The sequence below is a fragment of the Cryptomeria japonica genome, chromosome 10 (assembly GCF_030272615.1).
Source record: "Cryptomeria japonica chromosome 10, Sugi_1.0, whole genome shotgun sequence".
In the NCBI taxonomy this organism is placed as follows: Eukaryota; Viridiplantae; Streptophyta; class Pinopsida; order Cupressales; family Cupressaceae; genus Cryptomeria; species Cryptomeria japonica.
In genome coordinates, this window is record NC_081414.1 from 888,045,033 (window position 1) to 888,057,183 (window position 12,151).

General features: G+C 35.7%; 1 protein-coding gene across 2 annotated transcripts in view; it reads right to left on the reverse strand.

Moving 5' to 3' along the window:
- LOC131072296 (probable complex I intermediate-associated protein 30) overlaps nucleotides 1–12,151 on the reverse strand; it is a 148,491-nt gene that overhangs the window by 62,401 nt on the left and 73,939 nt on the right. For both annotated transcript variants that reach the window (XM_058008438.2, XM_058008437.2), the window contains exon 4: nucleotides 1,758–1,849. In XM_058008438.2, the coding sequence (XP_057864421.2) occupies nucleotides 1,758–1,849 (92 nt within the window). The remainder of the gene's footprint in view (nucleotides 1–1,757; nucleotides 1,850–12,151) is intronic.

Here is a 12,151-nt window from a genome sequence, read left to right on the forward strand (position 1 = left end):
TTAGGTTTCTACATAATGCCTTCAACACCTTTTTTATCACTGTAAAATTTTTAATGAATGTAATTACAAAATAATATGACGGCAAGCCAACCTGAAAATGCACGCAACTGAGCTGGCCTAATCAACACCTCTTTGACAAACTAAAGAAAATACAATGCATGCCAGGTGCAGAATGTCTAATGCTCAGACCAAAATGGTCAATAATGCCAGCTTCTCCAATGCTAGAATATGTTGACTGATATGATATAATGATTGGCGATAAATTGTCCAATCTTACAATATGAAATGCATACAAAAATATGATACTTTGACAGTATTACAATCCAGGGTCTAAAAGATATGCATGAGATGCAATACAATTCAGCAAATGAACAAATACATTGCTGAAACAAGCTGATACAATATCTTGATTATAAAATCAAACTAATATAACACAAATTAGCCTGAAAGATACATGATAAGCATAGAATATCATTCCCACCACAGCCAAATACATAATCAACTTAAGTATACCTCTTATAAATAATGTAAGGGGCTAATGCACATTAGATAACTCTAATACTGTTGTAACATTGTCAAATCAAATCTAATACAAACTGAAACACATTGCAAACACCACTATATGCTGATACAACAACCCCAAAATGAAGGAAACACACCCCAAACTGATACACAATTGATGTAGGAAGCATAAACATCCCAAATTTAAAATACAACGCTGTACACTCCCTCTGTGATTGATAAACACTGAATAACAGGTCTGACCAGCACTAGTGACACTCTGAAATCTTGCAGAGCATGCTCAACATACTACCCAACATGCATAAACTGAAAAATTCTCCAAAACACAACAAATTGAAACCAAACTACCATAAAAAAATGAGAGATTAATCGCTTTGCATGTCTGAAACTGAACTTATTGCCGCTGGTACAGCAGGTACAGAAGAGTACAAACTCCAAATACCATCAAAAGACTCCTCCAAAATGTATAATCTAGCATTCTAGGATCAAGGCACCACCAAGGAAAGATATTTGAGCACCCAAGATGGGGCACTTCAGTTGCTCAATTCCCACAACATTCCTCAGGTGGTACGCCCTTCCTCTAGGTATACAGCCCTTCAAATCTCCTAATTTCAATTAATATAATCTGCTAAACAGTTGATGATGCGTTGATTAGATTTTCTTAAGAACCTTACAAGGAATATAATAGCCCATTTGAGATATAACTTTCAGTTATGAGAGCTGCAGCTCTATATTACAATGACTATAAAGGACAGAAACAATAGTTTTAGTTATATTTGATGATGGAAATATCAATGAAATCATCATCATTCTAGGACTTCAAATAATGCAAACCATAAAAGTTGAAGCATAACAAAGGTTAAATTGCATATCCTGAACAATAAATAAGGACTTATATCCTTGGACACATATGAAACATATTCAAAAATAGCTTATCATGATGTGTGTGTGTGTGTGCACACATGCAGCCAGCCTGTAAATTCTTGTGTTTCAAGGACATCAAGTTTATATGCGTGCTGAACAAACGGAATTTATTTGTGTTTTTATAACTTCTAACACTAATCCCTTCTGTTTATTTTATGTTAAAAACTAGACCCAATATATGCAAATAAAAGATAGATCTGTTTTCAAAACCAATCCTTATTTGCTATTCTATTTATGTGATCAGACTGACCTTAAGCTATGAAACCAAGGAAAAGATCAAGAACAGCCGTAAATTTCCTGAAAATATTCACCTGTGTAGATCGCATACCACAAAAACCACTGCGATTCATTACCCATCTAGAATCTTGTGACATTTCTGATGATAGATGACCCGAGAAAACCCCTGACAAAAAAATAAGAAAAATCCATAGAATCATACAGATTACAGCGCTTTCAACAACAATCATTAGTTTGATAAATGTTGATAAATTTGTTCTTTACACTTGATTGCATTACCTCATAGTTAGGCATATGACAATCCTCAATCAATATGAAACCCCTAGATTTCATTGGGAGACTTTTTAGGTAATAGCATCCATTTATATCTTTGAATGATAGAAGGCATCCTAATGAATTTTAGTATTTTATATTAGATCAGTCACAAGTAATATATTATGTCATGTTTCAAATAAAGCACTTATGAAGTTCAGCTGCAAAAAGGCCATGAACTGAAATGCAAAGCTGCAAATTTTAGCTGTGAAATGAATATTCAAAACTGCAAATTCACCAAGAAAAGAGTGTGAATCAATCGTTACTTTATGTGAAATGTAAATGGATTGCCTTCATTCCTCAAAATAGATCATATAAGAGATTCAATGCTGAGATGGCCCAAAACATTATAATACTGATTTATATCCATATTTTTTAAGTATGCTAAAAGTTGTATAGTTATTTAATTAATCATTTGATAAAGGATAATATAATGATCCAACAATTATCCTTGTTATTGTTATCATTATGTTGCATGATTTCAATAGACTACCTTAAATTGACATTTTGCATGATTTCAATAGACTACCTTAGCTAATACATCTGCTTTCCCAATGCATATCACAACTTTTCTTAGGATCACATTTTTCCTTTACAGACCTGTTGTGACCTATTTCACACACACATTGCCCCATTGCAAATGGGGACCTGTTGTGACCTAATTCAAACATTGCCCCATCACAAATGGGGACCCCCTTTTTTTTGCTTTTTAGGGTTTTTGTTTTAGCTCTACATATTCATAAATCTTAAATCTTCATTTTGAGAGAGTTTAAGAGTTAGAGTTTTGAGGTCATCCCGAGTCAAATTGAGAAATCTCACTCAGAATTGCATTTAAGTGTTGTCAAAGTGTTCAAATTTCTCACAACCTGCTATTTTTAGATTTTTTTTGTTTTTTCTGCTTTTTTGAAACTGGCATATGGGTTTTGTTCCTCAAGTCATTTCATTACTACGCATTTTGTCAGAATTTGAAAATATTGCCTCTAGGTATAAAAAGCAGGGCTTCGAAATTTTTTATTTTTTCTAAGATTGGGGTTTTGTTCTTTAGGTCATTTTGATCCTGCCCATGTCTTCAGATTTGAAAAATTTTGCTTCGAAGTGTAAAAAGCAAGAGTTTGATTTTTTTTGCTTTTCTCTAAGATTAGAATTTCAATCCTCATGCCAAATTATTCCTACCCATTATCTCAGATTTTGAAAATTATGTCTTTCAAGGATAAAAAGCAAAATGCAAACCCTAATTAGGGTTTTGTTCCAGAAGATCAGCCATATTATCAATACCCATCTTCTCAAATTTCAAAAATGAGGTTTCCAAGTGCAAAAAGTAGAGTGGGAACCCTAATTAGGGTTTTTGTTCCAGATGAACCAGCAAGGTATGAACATAGCATAAGGAAGGGATTGGAAATGGCACATTGAAAATTTCGCCGAAGTTGAAGAAGTAAAAATGGCAGATAAGTTTGACAGGGCTCAAGGTTAGGCAAGTGGAATGGCAGATGATCAGTCAAAATCGTCCAAGGATGTCAAGCATGGAAGATGTTTAAGCAGGATCAATGTCTGCCAAGGCATAGGAGAGTTGTCCAAGTAAAATTGTCCGACAAATGTTAAACTCCTACCGAGGGTTAACTAATCCATGGCAAGAGTTACTCAAACTCTTGCCTAGGATTAAGCTTGTTCATACACAAAAATGTCTAACAATCTTCTAAGTGCACCTCATGTCCAAGCTAAAATTGTCCGACAGATGGCAAACTCCTACCAAGGATCAACTAACTCATGGTGAAAGTCAAGCAAACTCCTACATGTGGTCAAGCTCAAGCCTAACACTCTGCCAAGTCCGCCTAAGAAAGTGTGCATTAGTCCTAAAGTTGATCCAAGTCTGCCTTAAAAAAAAAAACATTGCACAAGGAATATAAAGTTCGCCTTGATAAGATACGTCAAGGAATTTAAAGTTCACCTTCATCAAGTTGGTATTACAAAGTTCGCCTTACCTAGGATATGGCAAGGGAACCTTCAAGTCTGCCTTGACCATGAAGACTATCCAAGTCCACCTAGGGAGAAGAAATTATAAAGTGTGTGGCACAAGCTAATAATAAAAATATGTCCAGACTCTTTCCAAGTTCACCTAGGCAAGGAAGCCTTCCTAGTTGGCAATAGAATGATGACATGGCATTCCAAAGGGGTTGAAGATAGAAAGTGTGATGACTTGGCATCCAAAAGCACTTAAAGTGATAAAACATGTGACATGTCAAGAACCTTCCTCAAGTTCGAACTTCTTAGAAAAAGAATAAAACAATAAAACTTTCTAATTTTGCAATCAACTTCCAAACTCCCTTCTAGAAGAAAGCAAAGGAGTTCGAACTTCCAAAAGGAAAAATAAAGCAATAAATCTTTCCTAACATTAATTTCTTGTGTGCCAAGCTAGAGGTTCGAACTTCTAGAAGATAGAATAAAGCTTCTAGAAGCCACCCAAGAGGCTATGAAGACAAGGTTTTACTAACACTTCTCTTTGTCAAATTCGTATGCTATGAGAGGAGCATAATCTTCAGAAATTGCTAAGGGTGATCAAAGTGAGCAGCTCTCAGATATAAAAGATAATCAGATTCATGCCAAAACTTGATCATATTATCAGGATCACCTTGAAGAAGTAAATCAAATACAAGGGTTTGAAGGATAGAAGTTTAAATTCTTCCTAAAATTTGCCTAGGAAGCAGCTCCGAGGTCTGATTAGATTGTCAAATTTTCAGAAGGATTTTCCATGGAGATGAGAAATAAAGCAAATCCAAGGGTTTGAAGGGGGCAATCAAGACGTTCAACAAGTTCGCCATTAACAGCAGGTTGAAGGTTTGCTGATAATATTCTGAATTCACCATTGATCATCCTTGAATTCGCCTAGGGAGAGGGAAATTATCCAAATCTACACAGTCTCCTTAAATCTGCACTTCACCCTATCCAAAAGACTATCAAATCTGCCCTTGATGAGAAAGTAAGACAAATTTGGAAAAAGACACATCCAAGACTCATCCTAGATCATCTTTGGCAGCAAATTAAGATATATCAGATTGGAAACATGTCATAAACATATTCCAAATTTGCCTCCCAAACCCGCCTTGATTAAGGAGAAGGTTATTCAAATCTGCCAGAAGAAATACAGTTGAAACTTGTCCAAAGATGTGGAAAGCTCGCCACATCGTGTTCAAGGAAGATGAGAACTGAAACCTGTCTAAAGCATATTAATTCCTCCAAGAAAGAAAACATTCAAAGTTGAAATTTGTCTCACAAAACGTGGCAAGACATGATCCAATTCCTGTTGATTTTGTAACTAGGTTATGAAAATAAATAGGATTCGGATTGCCTTAAGGCATCATCCGAATCCTTATAGGGCATCATCCGAATCCTTATAGGGCAAGGCCCTATCTATTGTATTTATGTGTAAAACAAATAGGGCTGGCCCCTTTATATCCTACACGCCAAACATAAAAGAAACTCATGCTTCCATTATAGGGCCGACCCTATATTGAAATGTACGAAGTTAAGCCTACACTCCAAACGTGTGGACCTATCCACATCATTGTTATATGCAAAAAATGGTTTTAGCGCCCAAGGTTAAATAGGCCGACTTAGAGATAAGTAAAAAGATGAACCTCGTATATATTCCAGCCACTTGCAAGGCTTAAAGACACATTTCACATTACATGCGGATTTGAGAGGTGGGAAATATCTCTGTTCCTTATAGTGCGAATTCTTCCTCCATAGGTCAGCAAGGAAGGTGCTGCGAAACACTTATGTTGGTGATGCAAAATACTACAGTCTGCTGCAAAGAATAGCGAACAAGCTGAAGCCCTTGAATCACACACAAATCGGCGGTTAAGAGATAAGTTTGGTTTCAGCTGATAATTGTGCCCTAGTTATTGTACTTACAATTCAATATATCATAATCAGATCTGAGGATCTGTTGTTGCTAGGTTTTTCCTCCTAGAGGGAGGTTTTCCCAGGGTACTTGTGTCTTTGTGTTCATTTTTGCTTATCTCTATTTATCAGCAAACAATCTAATTAAGAGCTAATTCTGATTTTTGGGTTCTTATATTAATCTGAAAGGCTAATTTCAACATGGTATCAGAGCTCTAGGTTCATATAGAGGTTGTGATCAGATTTGTGCTCCTATCTAACCTGCTGTTCAAAGTTTAGTCCTCATGGCTTCTTATATTAGGGCTGAAGATAGGTTGGAAGGTCACTCAAACTACTCTTCTTGGAAGGTCAGGATAATGATGGCATTGAATGATCTTGCTGAATATGTTAGCAAGAATGCTAAGGAACCTGAGAATGAAAGTGAGAAAGAAGCTTGGAAGAAGAAGGACTTCCAAGCTCAAAGGATAATAATAGACTCCATCAAAAATCACTTGGTGCCATCCATCTCCTTGAAGAAGACCGCTAAGGAGATGTTCACCACATTGGAAAAGATGTACGAAGTCAACAATACCAGCTACATACTTGCGTTAAGGAATCAACTCTCTTACATCAAATTAGAGAAAGACCATGTTGCTGCTTACTTCATGAGAATCTCTGAGCTAAGAGATCAGCTTGCTACAGTTGGGAAGAGCGTTGAAGACAGTGACTTATCTATGACTGCCCTAAATGGTCTTCCTCCCTCTTGGGAACCGTTTGTTCAAAGAATCAGTGCCAGAGTTGAGCTTCCTAAGTTTGATCAATTAATGGGAGATTGCATTCAAGAAGAGTCTCGGCTGGCTGCAAAAGGAAAGATTAAGAACCCCTATGATGAGCAACATGTCCTCTTGGCTAAGAAGGAAGCCAACCCTAGGAAGAAGAATGATCTCAAGAGAAATAGAGATTTCAGATCTACTACCCTTCATTCAAGGAAGAGACCAAGAGACTTATGTCACGTCCGATGCTTCCGATGCAACAAGCTTGGCCACTTTGCAAGGGACTGTCAAACTCAGATCGAGCAAGAAGATGCAAACATAAATGAAGTATCAAATCGTGAAGATTTCCTCCTTTGATCTATTGGTTCGTTGATCTATCCGTAAGTTAAAATTCTGATCTTGTTGTTTTATTTCAGTAATAATGTATTAGGAAACTAATCCTTACAGTTGATCTATTGGAAAATTATTGGTTTACAAGCATGATCCATGAAGGCCCACTTCAGCCCTTGCCTTCGGATCTAGATTTGAAAGTCTACTCTAACTTTCTCATTATTAAGGATACAAATTTGATGAACTCTATTTAGATTTAGGATTGGTTCCAACCTTAAGTCAGGAAATTTGTTGTGGATTTATTAGCTAGACAGGCTTTTAGAGGGAGCTTCATATTTACTTGATTTTGCTGAGTTCTAATAATTGTGTTTCAGATAATGAAATTGATATGTCTAAATGAATTACTTGATTATTGCAAAATGTTTATTTTATGATGATACTAACCATGATACACTGGGTGTATCATCCACCCTCTGCGAAGTGCAAGGTGGCAATTCTCTCTCACCCTCTGCGGAGTGCAAGGTGGCAGTTCTTTCCACCCTCTGCGGAGTGCAAAGTGACGGTTATTTCTCACCCTCTGCGGAGTGCAAGGTGAGTTCACCCTCTACGGTGTGCAAGGTGACAAATTGTCCTTCTCTAGGAGAAGTTTATGTATCCTCTGCGGTTGTGCATGATTTATGTTATATGGTTATGTATATCTTTGAGTATTAATTATTGCAGGTGTGCATATGGAAAGGTCTCTTTCATCCTCTGTGGATGTGCATGATGAAAGATAATGGTGTTATATGAAAGATAATGGTGTTATATGCAGGTTCCCAGGAAAGTGTGAAGTTATGAAGCGTTGGCTTCTTCCTCTGTAGGCATTGCTAGAGAAGATCATGTAAAGGTTCATTGTAATGTAATTGCGTGATCAAATCACGAATTGTATATTAATTGAACTATTAGGGCTGGGCCCTAATCCTAAAACTTGTAAATGTTTATGTATCCTCTGCGGTTGTGCATGATTTATGTTATATGGTTATGTATATCTTTGAGTATTAATTATTGCAGGTGTGCATATGGAAATGTCTCTTTCATCCTCTGTGGATGTGCATGATGAAAGATAATGGTGTTATATGAAAGATAATGGTGTTATATGCAGGTTCCCAGGAAAGTGTGAAGTTATGAAGCGTTGGCTTCTTCCTCTGTAGGCATTGCTAGAGAAGATCATGTAAAGGTTCATTGTAATGTAATTGCGTGATCAAATCACGAATTGTATATTAATTGAACTATTAGGGCTGGGCCCTAATCCTAAAACTTGTAAATGTTCATGCCATGGATTTGTCCATGTGAATTTGGTTATGTATTTATTTTCCTCCCCAGTTAAGAGGGAGTGTTGATTTTGTAACTAGGTTAGGAAAATAAATAGGATTCGGATTGCCTTAAGGCATCATCCGAATCCTTATAGGGCAGGGCCCTATCTATTGTATTTATGTGTAAAACAAATAGGGCTGGCACCTTTATATACTACACGCCAAACATAAAAGAAACTCATGCTTCCATTATAGGGCCGACCCTATATTGAAATGTACGAAGTTAAGCCTACACTCCAAATGTGTGGACCTATCCACATCATTGTTATATGCAAAAAATGGTTTTAGCGCCCAAGGTTAAATAGGCCGACTTAGAGATAAGTAAAAAGATGAACCTCATATATATTCTAGCCACTTGCAAGGCTTAAAGACACATTTCACATTACATGCGGATTTGAGAGGTGCGAAATATCTCTGCTCCTTATAGTGCGAATTCTTCCTCCATAGGTCAGCAAGGAAGGTGCTGCGAAACACTTCTGTTGGTGATGCAAAATACTACAGTCTGCTGGAAAAAATAGCGAACAAGCTGAAGCCCTTGAATCACACACAAATCGGCGGTTAAGAGATAAGTTTGGTTTCAGCTGATAATTGTGCCCTAGCTGCGTGGTTATTGTACTTACAATTCAATATATCATAATCAGATCTGAGGATCTGTTGTTGCTGGGTTTTTCCTCCTAGAGGGAGGTTTTCCCAGGGTACTTGTGTCTTTGTGTTCATTTTTGCTTGTCTCTATTTATCAGCAAACAATCTAATTAGGAGCTAATTCTGATTTCTGGGTTCTTATATTAATCTGAAAGGCTAATTTCAACAATTCCGCCTAGGGTTGAATAATGGAATTGATGGAACTATTGTCATTGATGTCAAAGATGCAATAGTCATGTCAAAGGTGATGGTTAAGGAATTGGATAGCTGTGATTTATATGACTTGGATAGCTGTGATTTATATCTCCAAGATCAGATTTAGAAGACTTTAGAGCAGAATTGTGAAAGACTATATACAGGTTTGAAGATAAGACTATTTCAGATTCAAGGTAAGAAGATTATAGGCTTCGTCATTAATGTCAGACATGAGAAGATCATTGTAATAAAAGTTATGAGAATGTATTACAGTCAAAAGTAGAGATCAACATAGACCAGCAATTACAGTCTGCAGACAGTGCTGTTGTTATGTTAAAAGGATGATAAAAGACTGGTTCTTCTATAAGGAAAGATATCATTCAATAAGGCAGAGATTAATATATTTAAAGACAATGATGAAGATTTATTATTGGCAAAGCACATGAAGTTTGAATCAAGGCAGTGACTATATTTGAACAGCAAGCAATCTACATACCAGAAGACAGTGACTACATTTTCCATCAAATCTATTGCCAAGAAATGATGATAGACAGCAAATGGAGAAATATTAAAGAAAAGACAGTGATGAAAGTCTCCAAGCAACACAGATTAGTAAAGGCAGCAATCATTTATTTAACAGGGGATATAACTATTGTTTGGAATGACTTATATCGTGCAAAGTAATCATCGACTTTGTGTGAAAAATTATTGCAAGGGAACAGTGAAGCATTCTTGACTTCATCCATTATCGGGAAGATGACGATCTATTTGAATTCATTAAATGGTTGCAAAGGAGACTTGTATGCAGCCGACTTTATAAGGCTTCGATTTGTTTATCTAAAGTTCTGATATTGTTCAAATGAAGAATCAAACACCAGAGATAAGGTAATCATATGATGTAAAGGGTGACGTGGAGCCTTAGTATATCGTCCACCACATCTTTTTGTGTTTACTGAAGATTACATTAAAGGGTATGTGCCTTTCATCTTATCCTGGTTAATTGTATTCTTACTTGGAACGATTTTCTTGAGAAATTCTCATTCAAAGTAAGCACCACTTTTAATAGAAGACAAATCGACCATAGAAAGACAGCGATTATGGTCATCTGAATGCAGTGATTATAAACAGCGATAAGATATTCATATCGGGTTTATTTTAAATAGACGTATAACAGCAAGTATACAAAAAAGATTATTTGATGCAATTCCTCATAGATAAATGGTGTGACTTCCTTAATGTAGCGATTTCAATACAATGTAATGTGCAACGATAAAGTAATCAGAAGGAAGTTTTAAGAGCAGCGATGCCATAATGAAGAAAGGCGGTAATTCTGGTTGAAACATCAATGGCAGCAGTTGTATTAAGATGTTTATAAACATTACGCAGCAATCACAAAGGAGTGCGATTTCTAATGACAAGTCAACAAGAAAAATGCCACGTCACATAAAGAAGAGTCGATATTACTAAATGATTCGAATGGCTTAACTATATCGTGAATTACAAGAGAGGAAGACTCTGTAAATGTAATGTAATTTCCAATTTAATGGACAAGTTATATGCAGGATGGTGTATTTTAATTTAGATATTATGACTATGACACTAATATTGCTATCTTTCTTTTACGGCAGGTAAGGAGGATGAACATGTATCGATTTCAATGTCATCTCCTTTGATTTGAATGATGTATAAATAGTAGGATGGCCACGATCAAGTGGCACCTTGATCGGACATGTCTTTTAGACATGTCCAACCAAGATGTCACTTGGTCATGACCCTTACTAACATCAACCGATCCATAACTAATCGGTGCTATAAACATACCTGTTAATGTATCGGCATCATTGTTAATGATAACAGTGCTTATAGACATACCCGATAATGAATCGGTATCATTGTTAATGGTAACAGTGCTAATGAACATACCCGATAACGAATCGGTATCATTGTTAATGGTAACAGTGCTTATAAACATATCCGATCATGAATCGGTATCATTTGTTAATTGTTACAGATATAAAACATACCCGATAATGAATCGGTATCAAAGCATATAATATATGGATCAATATAAAGTAAACAATAACAATAACGGTTAGCATTATATGCTATCGGGTTAATACCCCGATAGCATATTAATGCCGATTCATATATGAATCGACATTAATATGCTATCGAGTTAATAGCCCGATAGCATTTAGATTGACGCTTAACATAGTTAAGTAGGTCATCAATCTAATCCATCATTATCCAATATCAATATCATAATTATGATCAATGTTATAGTCTGATAAACATAAAGCATGAATGAGTAAACTAATAACAGAGTAGAGGAGATAAATGAGTTAGGAGAGTCTTATCTTGCAGAAGCTACTAATGCATTAATAGACTCTCCGGAAGGTAGATGTACAGAAGAACAAATATATCAGTGAGGAATATGATATACAGACTGCAAATGATAATTATGACAAATCGTATCATATTGAAGGATAATATAATCGATGATAATCATAGTCGATGATCTATAATATAGTTTGGTAATCTAATTTGGTGATATAATATAGTTTGAACATATAATCATATCATATAGTTTGGTGATTTATAATCACATTAAATAATAATATAATGTCAAACTAAACATAACCGATGGTTATGAATAAGCCTTATCAATTAGACATACCTCTTCACATATGGGTAAGATGAAGAGATATAACTCTTTCGCGTAAGGGTAAGAAGGAGACATATATGCAGATTAGATATCAGTCTTAAAAGTCTAAAATATGTGAATAAGAAGAAGAGTACGTAGAGTTAAATAAGTCTGAATTTATTTTCAGACTATGATGTGGATGTAGAAGAAAATAAAAAGACTGCACATACATAAGAAGCAAAAAGGAGATGTGAACTATGAAAATATAATTCTAAAGTCATAATTCTGAAAAAGGGTGTGTTGTGCCTACAATAAGATAACCATTCAATTAGAACAGATGTAAA